Below are 24,140 nucleotides of genomic sequence, written 5' to 3'. Positions count from 1 at the left end.
GCCAATGGGCAGCACAAATTAGGACAGAGAAGCTCACATGGGCCTGAGCTGTATTCTCAGGCTGTCACTGACACGAACACGGCATGGCCACTTCAGCTATGGTGGTTTGTCTAGAGTTCCCTGATCTTGCCCATTTTGGACTAGTAATTCTTAAATAAAAGGGTGTTACTACCAGTTCAGCTAAGTTCAGACATCTACACTGCACACTCTCAAGGCAGTTCTCTACATTGCCCTTATACTCAGAGAGAAAAAAAATCCTGCACTTTCAGACTATGCTTATCTTACTCCAAAGTAGATTTATTTCTCCCTACCAACTGCAGAAATACCCTAGATAACTGAGAGCTCTGTATTATAAGCATATTCAGTCAGGGGAGATGACTACCACAACACTGCTCTTATATACACATTCTGCATGAGATGCTCTAGGGCCTTAACTTCATTTGGGATCTGCAGGCATTACTGTAACCTAAATATTAGTCTCCAAAAACTTTTAATATATTCCTATGAAGTTTCATTTACTTTTGAACCAGCAGAGTATAACCACGAATGACCTATTAGCTGTCTAGAAAAGGAAGAAGAAACAAATTCCTTTCCCCCACCTTGAGAACAAAAACTGCTCCTCTATTTTAAAAAAATAAATTCTCCAAAACCATACCAATTTGATGAGAATTAAATATATGTTGCATATAAAGCAGCAAGTCAGAGAACAAACAAAGGCCAGCAGTCAGGGCACACAGATGAGACAAAAAGCACAAGAAGGTCCTTGCTTTTCCTTCTACAGCTGAAATGACCTCTGTAGCCACCAAGTGATTACCTATTTTGGTGTACATATGCATGGCTGTTCCTCTCCTTCACATCTGGGAGCTTGAACTTCTTCCCAAAAGTATTGATATTCTGCAATCTTTCAGAGAATAATACATCTATTTCTATCAGCTCTGACGGTATTCTGTCAAAAGCAGTCTTTCAAACATCAATCTCCATTTGTTCTTTTAACTGGACAGAGCCCTCAAACGGGAGTATGGTCGGTCACCACAGCGATTTATTTCAGATTTTCTTTCAAAAGATTCAGATTTAACAACATTCTGAATAGCTATCAGATATGTGAAGAGCAAACAAATCCTTCACTGCACTGACCTTACAATTCATTTCCAGTATGTACTAGGAAATTTAATAAACTCCAGGCTCCTCAACTGCTGACCTAGCTTTCAGGAGGGTTCAGCAGTCTCCTGGGTTTTGTAATTGTAAAAATGTAATTAAGACATGCAAAGTTTGGGTCAAGCAATATGTGAGAAGTCATGAAAGAAAATGCATATATATACATAACTGGGGCTTCATTATAGGAAAAAAAAAGTGGGTAGCCTTAACAATACATAGTAATCGATTTGGGACAATTTTTTCAGGCAAGTTAGACAGTGGTCCTACTTTGCAAACCTTCAGAATTTTTTTTATGAAGCTAATTCCAGACAGGTAAATAAATCATGTTGCCACTAAAGATTTTTTCTGAAAACCACAACGCACCCTGACTATTATTGTTCCAAATATGAACTACATTCATAAAGTGCATTAGAGGAGCTCTTTAGTTCTCATAAAATCTGAACTGGGTGAGCGATTGCCACCCCATCCTCAGAGAAAAGCCTCCTCATGTTACTGATGATATGTTCAGCTACCTGTGACAGGCAACCAGCCTTGTATCACACAAAACAAATACTCTGTCCCATCTTTGTGACAAAGAAAACTGCAAAATTGATAAGTATGTATCTTCACATTACAACGACAATTAATAATGCATCGCATTAAGTCCTGCAACCCAACTGTCACTATGACAATATCATGAATAGTATTCCCACTTCACTCACTGATGGTCTTCAGTATTCATCAGCAACGTACCCTGCAGTTAAAGGCATTTAAAAATAGTACCAGTGAAAAAGTTGTGCAATTTAAAGTGAATGATCCTGAATGGGGACAAAGAGCAAGTATGATTAACCAAGCAGCAGGAGTGGGGTGCGGCGTAAGGGGAGAGAAATAATTTAGGGTTGAACTTGCAGAATCTTTCCTTTCACTGCTCTGCTCAGTTTATCACCCACTCTTTTGAAGAGAAGAACCATATTTATGCTATTTAAGAGGTTTCCTTGGATTTTTCTGTGTGTCAGGGCTAAACAAACGTTCACTTCTCCACCTCCTCACTTCTGGCCCATCACCTCCTCCTTCCCACCCCCGGAAGCTCTTCAGAGTCCACCCACAGAGTCAAGGCCACGACAGCAGCAACCAACCCGCGGATCTCCGACTCTTATGCCACCACGCCAAAGCACAGGGATGCATTGGCAGAATCAACATTCCATAAGAATAATCACACAACCTCAGATGCAGTTGCCATTTATGTTTCACAAACTTCTCAGAAAACGGGGTAAAACAAAGATGGCATGCGGCCTTCTCAAAAATTCTGTGGAAACAAAGAAAAATTTGAGGACAATGAAATAGACTCTGTTAAATCAAGAGACAGTTCAAGTTCAATTTCCTATTTCCCTTGTGCTCCACACTTTAAAAAAAAAAAACTAAACAAGGACAGAAGAAATCATTCTTTTCGCCAGGCAAATATTCAAACTGCTTCCCTCATCCCTCCTTCCTTCATTATTTCTACAAAATGCTTCACCACTCGGAGACAATTTGAAATCATGATACAGTGGGATTTCCCTAGGAGGCATTTACAGGCTTCAGCCCCTTTCTTACTTTCAGGCTTTCTTACTAAGTAGTTGCTGGGACGATTTATACCACTCACTGGAGTGTCTCAAGCCTGTATTCTACATCCTGTTGATACAGAGTAAGTTGCACCCTCCTCACATTTAACACCAAACTCAAACACTCCTTAATAATATTTGCTAACAATGCTCTGTGAGGGCAAAACACAGTATTATACTTCACAGTATAAAAATACAAAAACATAAAAATATGATACATTGTAGAAATGTGTACATCTTTTTTTCCCCTTTTAAATATATTCAACCAGCAAAAAATGTACCAAGGAAAAACCTACTAATTGCTAGTGTAAGACTGCCCTCTTGTAGAAAGCTTTCTCCAGAAATATGCTGCCTGTTTGGGAAAATAGATTACAAATTTAAATTCACAAGCTGTGGTCTAATAACATGGTAGAATAGGTTTTACGCAGCTAAATAATGAGTGCTATAGCACTTATTCAAGTGTCACGTAGAAAACAGAAGTAAATCTGTAGATAAGAAGAGAACATATAAAGAACATGATAACTAGCATGAAAACAGTATATTATATTATATGGATCAGCTGGCTCCTCACTTCAGATCTTATGCTCATTTCTGGTCAAAACATGTCAGAAATAGAAGAAAGAAGATTTGAAGTAAAAGTGCTTCTCTCAAGAAGCTTGAAAGGGAGGGCTGTTTACTCAAAAAATTAGATGAAAGGCACAGAATCAAACTAGCAAATACACCAGTCAAGAGAGGAAGAGAAATCAGAAAATTCCATGAGATACTTCGCATAACACAGGGTAACTGGATATATAGCAAGGCTGACAATCATTAAGTTTAAAATGGATAAGAACAACAGCTTTCAAAAATATGCAGTCAGTTTCAAGACCCTACCATTACAATACCACAACAGTATGATGACCATAATGACGGATACCAAAGCTAGTGAAGACACCTTTTCAATAATGGAATAGTTTTATATCCCTGTATTTTTAATGCAATCTAAAAATATTAAATATGTAACGTTTGGAAAAAAGTTCCTTCTGTGGAAGATAATTAACTGCGCAGTATAGTATATATAACATAGCATGCCCTTTGCTCAAGAAGCATTTGATACTACTCAAAGCTGGAAGTTAACTAGACTTTGTGAAGCAATGCTACAAAGCTTTTCATGTCCCATGCATGCCCCAAAATTTGAAAACACAGGCAAATTCAGTACAGCTACATTCACCCATATCCCAGATGCAGAGGCCCCTGACCAGGTATCTCACATGGTAGGCCTGGAAATTGAATGTGGTGTCAGATCAGAGCCAGTTCCTCTGCACAAGGACCCTGGCTGGTGTCCACACAAGGGTCACTGCAGTATGCTGTGTGCATGACACAGCGATGTCCTTTGTGTCCAACAAACCCATCACCTGGACCAAGCACGTTGTTGTTTATCTTGATGTGTTTTATATACATGACTGTGGCCAAATACCTGCTTTATTAAACATATTTAATGCATACTAAAATTAAATACACTCATGAAACTCATGAGCCAATAGCAGACAGTTGCATGGGCTTTCTATGAAAGACTTTTTAAAATGCAGACTATTAAATTCTGTTTTGCCTTGCATGAATGTACGCAAAACTCATTAGTCCCAGCAAGCACAGGGCACAATTCGTTATCCAGGAGTGCTCAAATATGTACTTTGGAAAAAAAAGAAACCAAACATGCCTGTCTGAATACAATGAGGAATATCAGCACACAGGAACTGGGACAGGTGATTTAAGGAAAGATTTGAAAGAAGAAAGAACAGGGCTATTCGCAAACCTGGAAAATCTGTCAGCGTCTGAAAATGTTGCGGCAATAATGAAATATGAAACAGAATAGGAGGAGCAAGAGGTGGGCAGGGACACAGTGCAAGAGGAATGCTTGTTGTTTAGGTCCCCTGATGACCCCTGCAGCCATCAGGTATACCAAGCCATGAAGTTTTGGGAGAGAGACTGAAGCAGACTGCTAATCACAACCTGGTTTAAAACAAAAACAAACACCCCCAACACATGAAAGGGTACTTACACTCCACTGAAAGGCTAATTATCGCTTAGGGAGAACCTGTGTTCTCCCAGCAGCAGAAAGACTGCACAGCCACGTTGTCTGACTTGAACATTCAGATAGGGCATTTAGTGTCACATGGCTAAATGTCTGAATCGCACACACACTATCAATCATTGCTGGAGCCTGAGCTCATGCTTAAAGAGCAGATGAAGTAATTAGCCAGTCAGGAAACAAGACAGATGAAGAATAGCAGATGATTGCCATTAGATAAGTGCATGATGTATGTCACCTTCCACACAAAGAGAGGGGCCACAGTCAGCAAATATAATTTAATTCAGTGTGCTGGATGTCCTTACCCTACCTGGATAAACCAACCTTACTAGACGCAATAGTGCTTCAGTGAAAGGAATCCAAATGACTGCCTAACTCTTAATAAAATTGTATGACTGTATAAATGGTGATACTTCTATGCTTACAGTGACCATCACTGGGCAAGTCAACCACAGCCATTACACTCACATTATTCTGCAGCAATAAATTTCTCAGGATTATATTTTCAGAAATGAAACAAAAGGAAAATCCCAGGAGTATTCCCTCCCCATTTTTAAACTAAAATGTCTTCGATGCAAGCAGCATTTTTCAATGCAAGAAATAAAAAATCAAGTGGTAGACCTAAGAAAAATACAGTTAACTTTCATATTTAAGCAGAGCTAATTAGTAACAGGTAACTGAAAACATGAAACATTCAGTAAACATCTTTTAGCATCATATTGCCACATCCTTCTATATTTTGTACTTCTCCACTGTCAAAATACAGAAGTCTGCTTACTGAATTGTCTTTCAGCTGGAGACCCTCTCCATTGGGCAATGATGACCTCCGTTTTGTTGAAGAGTTCTTGTTTGGTGTGGAATTAGCGCCTCCAGCTTTCTTCTTGACAAAGAGGACTTCACAACTGGCTTGATCTTCATTGTGTGTGCTCTTCCCTGCATTTATTACCCTAAGAAAAAACAAAACAAAAAAGAAAACAAGGGATGTGTCCAAGTTAGCAAAGCACAGAAGCCTCCATCTGTATCTCATGTAACTCAAGATGTATGAAACCAGAGCCCAGAAGTATTGCAAATACCAACTGAATTAAAATACCCGACTTTCTTACACACATATATACATACACACATGCATACTTGTCTGTTTCCACACACCTACACAAGGTACATGCTTTTTTCACAGAACTATGTGAATAAGAACCAATGGTATCATGAGCATATTTTATCCTTCAGTATACCATACTTTTCTTTAAAGGGATTACTTGATGGTCAAGGCTGATAACACTTATGCCTCCTAGTTGAAGCATGAGAATCCCAGTTGCTTTTCTACCTGCCAGCCTCTCTGCTACAATGAATGATGAATCTGTTGACTAAGGGTATGCATTCTGTCAAGTTCTGAGTCTCACACAAACAGAATTCCTGCTATAAATCTAAAAAGCTGTTACTGCTAAAGGCAGAGAAAAATACGCAACTGCCATTAGTCTGTTTAGAGGGCATATATTAGAAATGCTGTGACAGAAATACAAAAGGAAAGGCTTTGCCTTATATTCCAACATGCAAGTCAAGCTTACTTGTACCACAGCAACAGAGATGCATACTAAATACACCCCTCTAGCATTGCAGAATAACATAAACCCCCCTCTCCCACACACAAAAAAATCCCCACCTCAATCCCCCAACACCTCTGTCCCACCTACAGTGTGGAGAGCAGACTTGCACCAAGAGCTGCAGGCATGCAGAAACCAGCACTAAGAGATCAGTACAACTTTCAGACAGCCAAGGGTATCCTGAGACTTGCACCACAACTGCTCATCTTCCTTCCATCAGTGATGAAGCTGAAATAAAAGCTATTCCACCATCAACATTTTAAAACCCTGATCAGAAGTTCACATTACCCAAGACACCATGGCTACTATCATCAGTCTCAGAACAGCCATGGTCAAACACATTTTCCACTTTCTTCATGAGAACCTCATCATAAACTGACTAATTTTGCATCAGTTGATGCCATGTTCAGTAAGACACATGCTTTGACAGTCCTGGGCTCACACGGGGAAAACCTGTGTGAGCTGGGACCACGTCTTGTTCCAACCAAGATGACATGGCCACTTTGATGCAAGCGTGTCTTCTTCCACGAACAGTGTCTAACCACTCCTGTTTACTACAAGGTTTGAGTCACCTAACAGGTTGACTGCTAGTCAGAGACAGCATTTTCACTACTGGACAAACAGAGTTCAACATCAGGGACGCAATGTCTTTAAAAACAACTGCTGCCTCCGCAGAAAGTAAATGAGCTTGAAGGTACATCATAATCCTGATGGCAAGTTCAAGACGTACCAAACTTCTTGATCTCTAATGTTTTCATTACAGTAGAATTTTACATAACAGTAAAATACTTGCTAAAGGTTGTTGAAATGAAAACAAAACCCAAAGGAAGGCCACAGGGGACTCTGTCCCAGCTTACCTGCTCTTGCTGACATGTCAATTCTGTGTCAGCCTTGCTTAAAAGTAGCGTATTCTTTCGATTTTCGAGGAGCAACATGATACTGTGACATGCAAATGAGTAGTCCTGCTTCTGACTAGAAAAAGTGTTCTAAGAAAATGCACAGCCACTACAATTAACTCCTTTCAGAATCTGAAAGTTTCCTTACAGTGCCAAATGTTACACGCTGCAGCCTGACATCTGTATGCACAATACTGCCAGTTGTTTATAAGTATTTCTTGTAAATACCAACTGTGGATAAAATTATTTTGTGAAACACACAGAGAGCAGAGTTGAAGGCGCATTTAGTTGCAAGGTACCTGTGAGCAGTTTAAGCACTCACCCGCTGTAGTGCCTAACCTTTGAGCAACTGGAGATCAACCACTGAGATGCAACAAACTTTCAGTCTGAAAACTCAACATTTTCTTGATGTTAGGAAAAATAGAAGCATATATTCAGAAAATGGGGAGGAGGCACAAATACCAAAGCATTTAAATCAGCTCACCAACACTGTTTCGGTTTGAAATCCTACAAGTATGATTAAAATACAGCAGCACAGAAAGTGTAGTTTTATCATACCAGGAGCTAATCAACATTCAGTTTAACTGATCAGCCTCCTCACTGATGCTGCTCTCTTCAATCCCCTTTAAAAAAATAAGAAGCCAAGACAAATAGGGACAAAAGCAACTCCTTACAAAAACTGCTGCCTTACTACTACTTATCATTCCTTACAAATCAATCACTTAAGTATTGGAGCTGCTCTGGTTTTTGAGCTTAGTGATGGACTTCAGGACTTGTAAGGTAGGAGGTGTTCTGATATTTAACAGCGCGTTAAGTTATGCACAATATGGTCTCATTTCATAAAGCTCTTGCCAAGAAAATTTGTCAAGGCACTGAATACATTAGAAAGGCTACAAGAACAAAGTGACCTAACAGACTAGCTTGGCAGTCAGCTACTGTGAAACGCCGGGAGTTGAACCTGCATACCAAGCACCTTGCTAGAAGAGGATATGGTCAAAAGGAACCTGGCAAGACTGAATACTGAGAAGACATGGAGGTTGGTGCGTCAGTGTATTGAGGTGGGGGGACCGGGGGTGCAAACAATATGCTCCTTCCCAGAATTTCACTTTATCTCCTAAAATTCTAGTTTTCCTCTCTCCAACAGAGAATTAAGTTTATTTTGGAAATCCTTGTGAAGATCTGAACTAATCATAATGTCAAATGAGTTCTTATGGGTGCTACCAGGTAACGCAGGGTCTAGATGCCAAAAGTTACCCCTCTACGTAGGTGCTCCTCTACTCTCACACCCCATCTCACAGGCGAACTTTGGAAAAGGGCTGCATTGAAGCCCTGTGATTTTTAATCTCAAAGCTTGAGCTATGTGTTGGTGCCTGATGCCTGTGTGCTACAGAAGCTGGTAGCACCTTCTACTCAGCTTCAAACACCTCTGTCTTTGCTGCCTTTTGAAATCCTTTTCTCTCTGCAGCTTCTTAAATCCCTCCTCCAGGCAATTCTTTCAAGCAGCTTTCCAATCCTGATTTTACTGTTGTCTTTCCTCCTTGCTCTCCCAGACTGTAACTTATCAGGACAAAACCCACATCTAAGCTGCTTATACAAATAACAAAGCAGAACTAACAAGATGTTCATATCTCCAAAAGGTAATGCTTAATTAGTCCTCTGAAATTTTTTTATGGAAAATCTATCTACCATCCCCCTCCTTCCACAGAGGAAGTGCATCAGCTTCCTAAGATTTTCAGTTCCCCTTCATATCTCTTTTTCTGTCTGCCTTGAAAAATAAGTTATCCTCCAATAAAGTGAAGAAAATGAGATAAAGCATTACCTTCTCACGCTTAATAAACATCCTTCCCCACCAGAAAAACCCTCCAATCATACAGCTGTTCTCACTTCCATTTTATCATGGATGCAAATAATATAAAATGTAGAGAAAAATGAAAAATAAAAAAAGAGTGAGGCCTACATAATACTCTAGCTTTTATTCAGATACATGTTTTCCAAGGAAATTCTTGCTTTTGCTTTCTCTCCCCATAATTCCTCAAGGAACTGTTTGATTAGACCTAATAATGATCAACTCCTTCCCATCCCATCCCTTCTCTCCCCCATCACCCATTTATCTCCTATCCAATCTTTTATGAAGTTCAACCCAAATAATGTATCTAATTTGGATTAGAAGTTCCTCTTTTTATAGCATTAGTTGTTTCTATTGTTCACACATTGTTCAGTAATAGCTAAATAATTCTAAGGTTTAGTTCATGGTATAGTAGTGCTAGTAAAAATACATCCTACTCTGCAAACAGGACTGAAGCCTGCACAGTGAGCTGGTGGGGTTCGGTTACATTTGAAGAGGTGGTTGCATCAACCTTGACGGATGCTTCAGTACCTTACGAGGCTAATCTCTGACATGTCCTCAGCTGAAAGCAAATCCTCCAGATAGGAGCCAGCTAGTTTGTTTGGCTCACAATTGGCATTCTGCTGGTATCTTGCGAGACCCCAAATCCCATACGACTGAATGGAAATGTAGGTCGCACTGTGCTCCTGTTCCTCGTTCAACCAGCAACTCCTGTGCTGAGGTCACTGATTACAACATCCTAAGTTTATCTTAAAAAGAACCAAAACAGACCAGTTGAACAAAGCCAAAATGGGTTTTGATAACAACTTCCTGACCAAAAAAGCAGCCCCACCAAAAACCCAACAAAACAGCTCAAATCTTTTGAAGCACTTTTATTCAGCTCTCTATTTTTCACATCAATATCAGTACATACACTCTTTGGTTGTTTTACTCCTCCCGATATCATGCTCATTGAGATTACATTGTTTTATTTGCTTCAGCAATATTTTCAAGCTGTGCTGTAGGAGGAGAGTTTTACCCTGGTCTAGATCTCAAACTCTGAAAAAATTAAAGTAGTTGTCCAAGCACTTGCATTTTTTAAACTGACAAGTCTAGCACAATTTTTTATGTAACATACCTAGATAAAAAGTAACAGGTACAGGCAAAGAGCGCAGCAGAAATTCTGAATGATGCATGACAACAGCAGCGTGTACAAAAAAATGCTTTTTGAAATTTGAGGATTAAAAGAGCTTCAAGAGCTTGGGGAGTTATGCTGTACCAGGAGAAGCGTGGGAACTGGCTGCACACACACTCTAGACCTGCCCAAGGTAAGAAATAATACCTATAAGCAGGGAGCCTGACCTACACAGTAAGTTCAGTTGAGCTGTGGGGTAACTGACCAGGGCACCCCAAATTCTATCTCCTTCTCCCCCACCAAGACACAGTTCCTCTTCTCAATAGTGGAGAGCATTCACAGATCCGCTTCCTCTGTAACATCTCTTCTGAGGATCAAGACATCCTATGCAAGCACTTCCAGGGCAAAGATCTGGGCACCCTATGCTTGTACCATGTAGGTTAAGGCTGAGGCTGTGTGAATTATCTGTGTAACCCACAGGGTCTGACATTGGAACATCAAAATACCCACAAATGTTTCTAAAAAGAAATGCTGCAGAGACAGGGGGAGATACAGCAACTTGCATTCGTCAGCGAGGAAGCAGCCGTGTCAGGTAGGAAGCCATCCCGGCTGGAAAGGCCAGCTAAAAGTGAAAGAGGGTGGATGAAAGAACACAAACTCAGCTTGCACGGGCCCAAACACTTCTGATAAAGCAACAAAAAGTAAAGCCTTAAACAAAAGACCAGTTGATGGTCCCAAATTGCAGCTTTCTTAGTTAAATACCTTACAAAAAGATGCTGTCGAATGCTCTTCTCTGTAAATAAAAAAATAAGACCCCAACTGTGCTCAAACAAAAGCTAAAATTCCCATAAGATATTAAAAAAAAAAAAATAAAGCCCTGCAAACAAGTTATCTGCTTCAAAATAATCCATGCCTTTCAAAAATTAAAATAATTTTTAAAATTTTTCAATCACCAAACCAAAATTTTTCTCCTGTGTCTATCTTTCTTCCCCAAGGAAATTTTCTAACTCCACCATTTATCTAATTAGTAGACACACAATCTTAAACATTTATTAAACTATACAACTTGGAACATGCTCCTTCTTTCCCCCATTATCAGTTTTCAGGTTACTAACAATATCAAAGAGTAATACCACTCCTTGGGGAAGTAAACGATTCTTTTTCTAGGATGTACTGGCTGTATTCAATAATCACAAGAATTAAGCAATGACAACCAAGGGCTGCTGCTGAGGTTCTTCATTTACTGTGAATAAAAGTGACTTCCTGCAATTCTGGCATCCATGAGTTTCTGAAATAAACGTATTATCAACCTTCCTACTGTTTAAAAAGGCTGAAAAAAGGATAATGGCAAAATGTCATGCCCTAACCACGTGCTCCCCCCCGAAACAACAAAACACCCCACCCCAATGCTGTTGCCTTACGTGCCTGGAGCAAAATTTAGCCCACAACAGAAAATTAAACCAGTGCCCATTAGCTGAGGTGAAGGACAGTTGCTTGCTCGATACCCTGCAAGATGTCCTTATTTGTGAAAACTGCTCTCACTTGATCTACAAAAACTTTGATTTGTTAACCCCCAGGCGAATGCAAAAGCTCTTCATCTCCTCCTTAAATCTTAGGAAAAACGAGGTAGACAAAAGCGAATATATCCATGAGCAGTTCATGGTTTTTTTCAATTTTCCATTTAAAGTGGGCAGCGGGCACCTGTGGTTGCTTTGACACTGAATAAATCAATTCATCAGGCAGCACAGAGCCCTTCTCTCCCGCCGCCAGCCTGGCAGGCTCCAGCTGCTCACAGGAGCTACAGCCAGCCTCCCTCTTTGTTGCAGCTGTGGTACACACACACTACCCACAACCCTGAGTCTGACACCAGCTTGCATCCAACCCAGCTAATAACACAGCAGTAACCCAGACGAATGAATACCATACCTATAAACAAACAAACAATATGTTCCTACAGTTTTGCTTAATAATTTCAACAGTCTTAGAATGATGACTAAAGATATCATAAAAACAACCTTTCAAGATATCATTAAAACAACCAACAAGTGTTGCTGGCTTTTCTTCTCTCTCCCCCCCAATGGATTAGCACGTCAGTGGATGCCACTGCTGCCTTCTGTGACATCTCATTTATATACTTAGATTTCCAGGTAGGTGGCTGTTTCCTCCCCTTCACCCACACAAGATTTATTTCTGCATGGGAAGTAACTTGAAAGAGATTTCCTCCTAGCTGTTCACCTCCTCCTGCAGATGAAAGGCAGCTTTTCAAGGGGACTAAACAGTTTCATTCGTTCATTACTCTTACTGTGATATTGCTCACATCAAAACCAAAACACCCACTAGTATTGTCCACTGCGGGCAGAAACCGAAGCCATCGGTTCCCTAAATCCATCGGTTCACTAAATCCATGTGGTTGAATAAAACCTTCATTTTATTAACCAAGAAGGAAGTGAATGTTTAGCCATAAAGACGAGTCTTGCAATGCTCCAGTGTGAAAACATGGGTTTTTGTATCAGCAATGGCACTGGTATAGTCGGCTAAGCTCACTTTAGGACCTAGGTAGAAGCTACTACACTTGCCAAGCAAGGCCCAGAAGTAGAATACCATTTATGGTGGAAATTTAAAATACATTAAAGAAGTCAAAAACAATGCAAGAGAAAAAGTTCTAAAAATTTCTGCCACAAGTTCAGTGTAAATGAACATAAACCAGTAACACAGCTTGTCTTTGGACTGAAGGCAGTGACATCTTGGAAGGGAAGTCCAATCTGATGTTATTTGCATGCACTTCCCAAAATTCTATTGTGGGGCATATCATCCAGCTATGCTCTCCAAAAAGAGATGAAATACTATGCGACTACAAGGAACAAGACAGCTGTAGGTCACAGTAATGGAACAAGCTCTGTGATCACTACACAGGGATGAGCAGCTCTTTTTGATAATTGGCATGCAGGTATTACATGAGAAAAGCAATGGACAGTGAGCCCAGAGCAGATGCTGAGCCAGACCAGTGGGACACAAATGTGCTTAAGCATGACCTCACTTCAGGGCTGAGCAATCTCAGCACAGCTGGCAAAATTAATTGCCAAATTCTCCTTCCTCACTCCTTCCATACTGGCTATCAGCATGGGGTAAGGAGAGGTTGCAAAAGCAAAGATGAACTTAACACTGTAAAAGAACCACCATTTCCCACAAAGCACAGTGGAATTGCAGAACATGCCAGGTCAGACAGCTCATCGTCCTATTTAAAGCAACTTTGGTTGGCTGGCTGTTCAAAGCTTGCTGAAAAAATTAAGCCAGAGACCCAGAAGGCAATGAGGACAAACAACTTTGTGTTGACCAGTGTCCTTCAAGTTTCCACTAACGCACTGTCTTACCCCTTTTTATTCTCCTCCTTAATAGGTAAATTCTTAAATCCTGCTGATCTGGGAAAAATAGGTCTGAACTTATCTCCATGGTATAAGGAAGAAGTTGCCTTGAAAATTCTTAAATTATGCTTCTTATATGGATAGGACGCATTCAGTCTGGTGAAGTCAGCCTTCAGATGAGTATATTTGCACAAAAACATTGAGATTTTTATGCAGCACCAGGTATTTTCCAGATTCTTGTTGTCAATAAGGCAAAGAATGATTACCAGCTTTGGCCTCTGTGACAAGTTTAGAGCTTCAAACTGAAGCAGAAAGCATTAAAAAACCAAAATAGGTGTGAAAAAGAACCTTTCTACATGGTTCATTAGCCTGTGAATAGTCCTTTGACTTCACTTTACACATTAAGACCCACAACTCTTGAAACCAAGGCACCTGGTTCAATCTTAAGAAAACACACTATGCATATCATGATAGTGACTTTTCTTTATTTTGTTCCCAGCCATTTTATCACACATATGACTTTGCTGCCTCAGCCTTGAAGGGAGATCCTCAAAGTTCATTGATGAGCAATACTTGGCTTTTGACCGCACACTGAGAAACACACCTATGGATAGTGATTTTGAGCTGGTTTCACATGAGAAATGTCTTTGGATCTATCCCTGAGCTCACATTCAAGACCAGAACCCAAGTTCTACCATTCCTTTCCCTTTAATGCAGGGGAAAAGTAGCCACTTCCACACCTGTTCCCATGAGCTGTACAACTTCTTGTGCACATGAGGCTGAGGTAGTCTTGAATGCAAGCATCCCTCATACAGAGGACACAGTAGACACACAAGTCTGGATAGAAGAATGGCTGCATATGAGATCCAGTTGTCCTGACAGAGTTATGTGACAGAAATACACATAAATAACCAAATCATACTAATCAAAATGATCAAAGGGCAGGGACAGCAGCCTGCCCCTAACCTCTACAGCAAGGGCATCCAGGCCTCAGAATCACTCACTTTGCCTACAAGCTCAGTATTACTATAACTACTACACCAACTACTACTACAAAATCAAAAAACCAACCAAATGCTCAATTTGAATTAAAAATATTTTATTTTTATTGTAGACACATAAATGAGTGCTTGCATACGGCAAGGATGCCTGGAAAAAACCTAAATGCCACTTTTTCTCCCCCAGATTTCCTTCCCAAAATTCTACTTTTTAAAACACATCTAAAATAAACCCTTTATTCCTTAGAACAATATCATTTATATGCAAATAAAAGCTCTCCTTAAGCTTACAATGAAGCAAGTTATGTATTTAAAGTGCTTCAGTAAATCCCACACCATTAGGCTATGATACTGTAAGACTGCAGTCTCAGCTCTCTCAGGGTTAAGAGAAATAAAGATAAATGGCTTATGCAAAACTGGTCCAACCTTTAAAAAAAAACAACAAACCACCTCTCACATTTAGCATGTGTGAAAGTTAACTGCAAGAGTTCGACAGTGATGGTACTAATCCCTTTTATACAGCTGCCAACTTAAATTAGCCCCAAGCTAATCTTTGCAAGCGTGACAGAGAGCGTACACATTTCCAACGATAAGCACTAATGCCTTATTCACAATACGCCTCTACTGCAGCAGGTATTGTGAAGCCCCTATAACCTGAAAGAAGTCGATCTGCTAATTTATTCTTAAAAAGCCATTATAGCAAACTGTATATGTATGAAAGAACACATATGCAAGGCAAGGAAAAAGAAAAAAAGAAAACATTACACACTGCTTTATTACCAAGAACCCACAAGTAGAATATTAATTCAAAGCCACTCATACATTGGTAATTTAAGAATAGCTTAAAGAAAAACTACACCCTGCTGCTGGAGTTTTACATCCATTACTTTTCCTCTGGGATAACATTAAATGGCAGATCTGCAAGAAGGGGCCACGTGCAAAACACACTACAATGACACTTTGCCATATAAACGTGCCTCAAACCCCAATTTTTTACTTGTTATTAAAATTACCTTCCTAGACCTCATATTTGAAGCTGTTAAAATACAAGCTAAATGCAAGCCAATGAAATAACAGAAATCCTGAGCCTGAAAAAAAAAGATGGGTTGCAGAAAAATGGCAGCTACTTTAATCTTGATAGATCTTCATGATCCATCAAAACATTTGTATAGCGTTCATTCATTCTGCTTGGGAGCTACAGCCAACTCCAAAACTAGCTTTCCCAAATTTAAGGTAAACAAAAAACCAAACAGTTTTTAATGCAAAACAGGATTAAGAAAATATTGCAGTACTAATATATATTTTATACACACATACATGCACACCCCCATACAAAATACTAGGTGTTTCCCTGGCAAGCTATTCAAAGTTCAGTTAAATATTATGTCATTTTAAACATCTATTTTTCATGTAATATAGGCCAAAGTGCTTAACATCTTTGCTCAGTTGTTCAGGCATCACAGAAGCAAAATGGCTAGTGCAGTGATGATTTGGCGACAAAGTCAACACAGGGACCCCGGTAAAAATCAGCACCAGTAAAAAGAAGAATCACAGCCAAATGCAGAATTTCTACCCGAGAGCAGGCATATTGCAGCAAGCAGATGAGTGTCTGTGTGCGCAGGGCTTGGAGGCAAGGGTGCCCCCTTTCCAGCCCTATCCGCTACCTTTACTCAGAAGGAAGGTACTCAAGCTCTGGGCTCTGCACACCACCTGCTACCATGGTATGCCACTGTATGTCTTAGGGGTGTGCTGCAGCCAGTCCCGCTGCACCTCAGATGGCACAGATGTGAGCACTGGGTAGGCACCAGGGCTGAGCCTCAGGGCAAACTGTCCCTACAGACTCCTGCTGCCCTCGATGGGGGGGGGGGGGGGTGTCTGTGGGATGAAAAGATGTGCCCCCACCCAAGAGCAGAAGAGGCACAGCAAGGTTAAGGAGCAGTTTTGGAAGGTGCGATATCAGAAAATCACAGAATGGCTGAGCTTGGAAGGGACCTCTTGGAGCGCTTCTGGTCCAATCCCCTTGCTCGAGTAGGGTCACCTAGAGAAGGTTGTACAGGACGATGTCCATATAGGAATGCAGAGGAAGCAAAGCACAAAGCAACAGAGGCCTGCCTTACTCGGTGCGTGCACAGGATCTGGCACAGAGCAGGACCTGCTCACTGCCACCTTGTGAAGCCTGAAACAGCAAATGGCTCTGGGCTGGGACTCAGCTCCGGTCTGAATGGGAGTGGGAGCAACTGCACAACTATTACCAGGTCATGCTTCTCCAGCACTACTGTTTCTTCTACCCGTGCTGCCAATATGAATCTTACCCCTTCCAAACTCAATGGTAAAAGCACCGCTGACTCCTACAAAACCTCAGTCCAAGTCACCACTTGCAAATGCATCCAGGCACACCGGAAAACCTACAGACTGGCAAATACTTTGTACAAACATAGTAAGCAGGGCCAACATCAAATATTTTAAGAAGAGTTATAACTAAGGAGAGTAAATTGTGTCCAAAGAGGCCCACAGGAGATGGAGTAGCCCAGCAAAAACAGACCTAAGCAGCACTGATGGACTGAATCCTGCGTGACATGATCAAAGGCACTCGCAATCCCAGAGAGATCTCAACAAAAACAAAGCCAACATCAGAACCAAATGACCACTGTAACTTGTACATAATCCTCCCCGTTCCTCTCAGACCACTGGGAAATTAAAATAGTGTCGAGATCTGTAAAAATATGTATCAGGAAATAATAAAGTATTAGTGTGTCCCTGCATCCTGCTACACCAAGGAACAACTTGTTTTCAGAAATTATAATTACAGTTGCACAAATGCAAAATATGCACTAAGGCAGTGACTGAAACTGGAAGTTTTCATTTATTAACCCATTGACAAGACTGTAAATAAACGGGAAAGCAAGCTGTGTGCAGACTGAAAAGAAAACCCTGCAGAATTCAACATATGAACAATTCAGAAAATTAGCAACAGAGCCAACTTTTCAGTCAAAGGATGAAAGTATCCCCTTTCTCCTGGCTTTTACAGTGTAAACAACCTCCACCTTCACATGCCAGTGTGCTGCCCCACAGGGACACCTGTGCAGCGAATTTTTTTTTTTAACCCCAAATCAACATATTGCCTGAAGACTGAAGAGATAATATGGAGGCAGAAGTAGCAGATGATAGGGAGGAGAAGTCCTGCAGAAAAAAAAGTTGTGAAGTATCTCACGAGTCTAGGAAGCTAGCAGGGAAAAAGAGAAGGTGCACCACAGTTTAGTGCTATGTAACTGCAGACATCAAATACTGATCTGTCTCTTCCGTGGGAAAATCCACTCAGGTTTGCCTTCAGCTTGGAGAAGTCAAGCCCAGAGCACCTGCACCTTGGCACTTGCAGCGGCTCTGCATCAAGAAGCCAAGTACTTTTAATCTTCTTAGGTGTCTACAGTCACCTACACGTGACTGCTGCTACAAGCATGGTCCCCAGAGGTGAGATCTAGTCAGGTGTCTACAGTGCAGACAGCTAAGTCTGAGCTAATCACCCAGACTGTATTTATAAGCAAAGAGAAAGAGGACATTTGGGGGCATGAGTCAGCTGACCCATTTTAGTTGTTTACATTAGCTTTAAATGTCTGTTCCTCTTTGAGTACAATAAAGCTGAGCCTAGACACTTACACAGCAGGTTGTCAGCATGTTGGTCAGATGGTTCCCACCTTAGGTGCCTGAGCTTATGGGGGTGGAGGGAGGAAAAAAAAACCCAACAAAAAAACCCCACCTTCTCTTCTTTCAATAGGTTTTCTTGCGATTTGAAACGCATTATCCTCAAAATGCATCTTTGGTATAAAAGTCCCTTGGTATGCCTAATAATGCCACCCGGTGCAGAGAACCAAGGTTGAAGGGGAAGTAGAACAAACTGAATTAAATGCAGCAAAAATTATTTTTAAAATAAAGGCCAAGGATAGATTACCAGGTGCCTGAAATTTGGCATTATAGTTCCTGATGTGACAAGTGAGTTTAGCATGGTGTGGCAATTTAAATGCATCTAAAACAGCTGGTGGGATTCTCAGACACAAAAGGAGATAATTGTCAACCTTATTCACAGCAATTAAATCTGTATAGGCTAAAATAGGCTGTATTGTTCCCCCAAAATACTGGGATTGGAGCCAGAAGTAACTTCAATGGAGCAGAAAGTTGGCAGTTTGGAAAGGGGCTGAAAACTGTGTAGTTCTCTGGCATAACAGGGAAAAAACCCAACCCACAACCAGAGAGCGAAGACAAGTTCAGAGATTTATACGGAAGAATTTCTCCTCTTCCAGAAGTACTAGGGAGATGTCAGAAATTAGTATTGAAACAGATGTCAACATAGACTCATCTCAGTGTGTACTCCACACAAATGGAAGTGTATCTCATAATTTCTTCTGCTGACTGGAAAGAAGAAAGCTACAGATTATTATTGCTATATTTAGACATTTGCACACTACCCTGATATGTTCCTTCGGAGTCATCTGAGCACTTGATACTTAGACAGGCACAAGAAAGCTGGATAACTGTTATTAAGAGGCCAACACTGCCACTAGAGAAACGATCATTAATCCACTCTCAATTCAAAATGATCAACAAGTGGCAGCAAAGGATTTGCCAATCATTTGCCAAGGACAAAATACACCCAGAGCAGCATCAAGAGACTGCTGTTAGACAGGGAAAAGCCACAAAGAGGTGGCACCAGGATCTTCAAAGCGGTGCACAGGCTGTCCCGTGTTCATCAGCGTGTCCCAGGGAGACCAGTGTTCATGTTAGCTGGGGTGGGGGCAGTAAAGGCAGCACACAAGAAATCTCTCTTGAAGGAGGGGAAAAAAATGTCTCTGTAACCCATCTGAGAACACTCCTCTCTCCTGACTGAAAACCTGCAAAACCCAGAGCAAGGGTAGGCCAGAATGTGAAGCCGCAACCAGAAGTCTCATACTTGGTAAGTGTGCATGCAGCTTCCATCGACTCCTTTACAGAAAGTAGATTAAAAAAATATATATATTTAAAAAGTTACATCTGGGCTTTGAAGAATGAAAATCTGGACTCACAGAATGGCCTGATAAAAGAAATGCAAACTTCCCATAACTGTAGGCTGGAAGGTGTACCAAAGCTCCCTCTGCAACATTTACATCGATCCCTATGATTAGACTATGCTGAAAAAGGCTCCAAGGGCAGCTTGTCGACGCATTTGGTCCCGCCTTCTGCCTCAAGGTTTTGCCCTCTCCCTGCACCAAGTCCACCACTCCAACTTTTTGCTTATTCACCCACGAAACACCCCCACCCCCAACCCCCCAAAACATAATTCATTCTTTGTCAGACCCATTTCCTGATGGTTTCACAAGTTCAGTCAGCCCAGCAGAAGGCTGGAGACCTCGAACCCGGTGAAAGGGACGCACCACAACTGTCCCAGCCAGGAGGCAGCAAACTCTGCACCTGCTCCACTGTGCATGCCCGCTCCTGGGTTACACATATACTACTGCATACAGCTGGCCCTTCTCCAGCCCAGGGGCCAAGGCACATGGGCTACCCTCTTCATCCTCTCCCAGAGCCAAGCTTCTGCATCCAAGCTGGCCGGTGCTGCCTGGGCTGTTCCTGGGTACCGTCTGGAAAACTACCAGATTGCACAGGCCGCAGCCGTGCTGGAGACATGCTAGGAAGCAATGTTCACAAATGCAGGACAAGCACCGAAGCCAACATTTGCTTCAGTAGTATTTCCTGGTACGAACACTGTCCTGACAGCCAGAACAAGACCTGCAATGAAGGGCAGTTCATCCTAACCTGCAGACTTGGGAATCCCTGCACAGTCCTGTAAGGTCTCTAGTGCCAGACACTGTCAGACAGGATGCTCGACTACGCCTTTCTACTTGAGAAGCTCTTAGCAACCTCACAGAAACAAAAATGAAATCATTTTTCCTACACGCTTTCTCTTGAAAAGAAAAACAAAACCCACTCTTATTTCACCATATGATCCACCTGAAATATAACTCTGCAATAAAAGATGAGTACAGATAGCTGCTGTTATGCACCACAAACACCATAATTAAAAATCATTAATCTTCAAAAGGTCTTTCTCCAAAGCTTCAAACGTGTTGTATTATTCATTGAAAAGGCTTCTACTGCACTGAGGGAAAAATAAAGTTAACCATTCTTCCGCGGCAAGAATATTTACTAATACAAAGACCATTCTGTAGTACAGAAAAGCCCACAGTGGTTTTTGAACTAGCTAACTGTGATATGTTGGTAACTATAAGTCCCAGTGACTTGAGAAGGACAGTGAATTGGCAAGTCCTGACTCTGTGCGGAGACAACAGCACAGCACCAGCACCATGGTGCCACGGTGATGGCAGGGTGACAGCCCACCCTTTTGGATCACAAAGACACCGGCCAAGCCAGCATAGGCGCTCCCCTGGCTGCTGCTCAGCTCTGCGCGGTCATGCTCCCAGCGCTGGGCCCAAGCTCCCTCCTCAAGGACATGCAGCATTAAGGTGCCCATGTAATTAGCAATCTAGCCTAAAGGATTCTTCAGCCCTATTAGCTAAACCAAACCTGATAAAGCCTAACCCTTCTTCACATTCTGCAGTCCCCTGGCAAGCTCTTCCGGGTTCAAGCAGTGTTATCCTGAGCTCTCTTCACCACTAGATACAACTACAATGTTATGCCAAGTCTTTTCTTTTTTCTTTAAACTTACTCTGTCTCAGGTTCCTCTGCTCCCGCTAGGCCCCTTTGTTAAAGGTAATATGCTGTGGTGAGGCCACATCCCTTCCCCCAGTCCCCAGGATAGCATCAAGCTTTCCGACCCAATTCTTCAACCTTCTTTAGCTAGCTGGCTGTCATCCCACCACCAAAAAACTTGTTTCTCTTTTCTCGTTACTAGGAACTTTCTATTCCTGCATTACCCTCTTTAAAGGGAAGTTACTTTCAGCCAACACTGTCCAAAGACACTGCCACTGAAAGACAGAAAAATAAAAACTCCTAGTCATGTAATTTAATAACCAGTACTAAACAGCAACTTCACAGCAAACCAATATACACATTACTCTTCAACTGATTCTCAACATTATCCTCCACCTCCACAAGACTGTCTCCTAACAGAAGACAATACAGCAGCTTAAAATGCATTACTTCTCACCTCTAAATTTCTTAATGCATTGTACAAGACAGTAGAATTACATAACATCCAATGGGTTTTACATTTACAGCAAATAAAACTTGGAAGCACCAACAGAGTAAGAGAACAAAAAGAAAGAAAAAATATTGTAAACGTGAAGGACAACTGCTTAATAAAAATGTTCTCTTTAAATAATACTGCATCTATATATAACCAATGAACTGTATTGTATCTTATATACAAATATACAAACACACACACAAATGAAAATATCTTCAAAATAACTAGTGAAGCAGCCAGAACCTCCCATCTTTGCATTTGATTTCTCACTTCTACATAGCGAGTTCATGACATTAATATAATTTTCCTTCCCTTTACTCATCAGTCAGCTTAGATTACCCACCTTTTCCCCATCAGAGTGCGTGTGTCAGGGGTTGGGGAAATATTTCAACTGAGAAAAAGGAGATCCTTTACTCCACAGACTCAAATAGCCACAAAATATGATCATACCACCTACTGTATGAGTTTAAATGGGGCTTTCGGGACCAGTGGAAATCACCAGACTTCCTATACCTCCGTCTTCTTTACAGATATATATATATACACACACACACACACCCCATGTATATTTTAAACAGAGATAAACTTATCTGGTTAGGACAGATTTTATTTATCACACAAAGATTAAGAAATCCAATCTCTGCAGTTCTTAGAGTGTTGAAATAAAATGCCCCACAGAATACAAGGGTAATCAGCATGGCAATTAGAAAAGAAAGATTTAAAACACAGAGGAGTCCTCCTCTACTGGGAAGAAGGGGAAGGGGAAAAAATATGTCACATTCCTCTAAAATACTGATTATATCAGTAAGTACAAAATTCACTCCTACAAAGGAAAGATTGAGTAATGCATTTCTGAACAGAAAAAATACGTCCTTCCATGGCTGATGAATGGACAGTGGTTGCAGCAGGGGCAAAGGAGTCTCCTGCTACATTATCTGCCCTTACACACCTCTCTCCTGTAATGCATAAATTAAAAATTGTTTGGCTCTATGGTGTCAAACAAGGGAAAGAAGTGAACCTGAGAGAAGGTGGTTTAACTGACTTTCCCCAGAGCAGCATTATGCACTCAGGGGTAAGCGGGCTACCTATTTGGGTCTGCGGAGAAACAAGCTGTGGCAGACAACAGCAGTGACTATGTCTTTCTGCTCCCCTACCCACTGGGGGATGGTGGTGCCAAGGGGAAAGAAAGGATACCAACCTTCAATCTGACAGGCCCATGGTCTTCCATATATAAACTGGAAAAAAAAAAAAAAATTCTGGAGCATCTTCAGAACTGCCTCAGTACAGCTTTGCTGTCCCCAGTGTCTCAGGACTCTGGCGTAGCATTTTGGAGTAAACAGCAGGGAGCGGGTAGAGCGATTACACCCTTTACTAATAGTAGAACATTTTACAAAGAAACATTACCTTCCCACTGTAGTCCCGGGACCAGACACCTGAAGTAAATGCCAAAAGAACTGCCCACTTCCTGCTCGAAGGTCTTCTAGTGTACATGATCGTTGTTCCAATCTCAGTTAATCGCATTTTAGCATTTGAGCTTAGATAAATACGGTTCCCACATATGTGACTCCTTCCCTTCTTGTGAAAGTTATTTTGGCTGGCACTTCTTGCCTTTTATAAAGAAAAGAGGCTTTTCCAAGAGGTTGGATACTGAAGGGAAATTGCCTTTTTTATTTTTGCAAGCAGTATTTCTGCTTAAGGCAGCATGGTTTTTCAATTACAGCCAAAAAATAAAGTACGGAAATTGTATAATCCTCTTATTTCCACATGCATGAAACTTTGCAGAGTCTTCTGGATTTATTGTACTTTTTAGACCATAACTACCCATTAAATATAAATTGAATTTCTGCCATAAAGACACCAATGGGAGGCCAGAGGATTAAGCAACAAGCATCCCATCTTTCCCATTTATACACACATGCAAAAACTTCACTGTACTCTATTTTCTTACCTCTATGACAACAGTTTTATTTCCCCACCCCTGATTTATCTCCTGCATACCAGCACAAACTGAACTACATGGAAGGAAAAAAAAATCTAAATGCTTAATTAAAACTATCAAACATTCCAGTTGGCAGTTGGTATCATTGTATATCACATCTTTTTTGCATTTCCTTTATCAGGTAACAGCGCTTTGGTATAATGTGCTGTGAAGTGTAGCAACTAATATCCTCTTAGGATCAGGTGTATTTTGAACATGACCGAAACATTTAGTAGACATTTTCTCTAGAGATGAAACTTAGTGTCCAATTAACATTTTGAATAGCCTCAATAACTACTGCAAAGAACACTACAATGATAATTGTATCCATTAGACTGCTGTGCTTCAAGCATCTTTATCTGCCTATG

General features: G+C 41.0%; 1 protein-coding gene across 1 annotated transcript in view; it reads right to left on the bottom strand.

The window, feature by feature from the left end:
• The window catches only part of PPM1H (protein phosphatase, Mg2+/Mn2+ dependent 1H), a 138,989-nt gene that overhangs the window by 65,675 nt on the left and 49,174 nt on the right, over nt 1–24,140 (bottom strand). The window contains exon 2 of the mRNA XM_075080932.1: nt 5,582–5,750. Coding sequence (XP_074937033.1) covers nt 5,582–5,750 — 169 coding nt within the window. The remainder of the gene's footprint in view (nt 1–5,581; nt 5,751–24,140) is intronic.

This window comes from Phalacrocorax aristotelis, chromosome 1 (assembly GCF_949628215.1).
Source record: "Phalacrocorax aristotelis chromosome 1, bGulAri2.1, whole genome shotgun sequence".
Lineage (NCBI taxonomy): Eukaryota > Metazoa > Chordata > Aves > Suliformes > Phalacrocoracidae > Phalacrocorax > Phalacrocorax aristotelis.
Note: the sequence above shows the minus strand (reverse complement) of the source record. Positions and strands in the feature narration are given on the sequence as shown.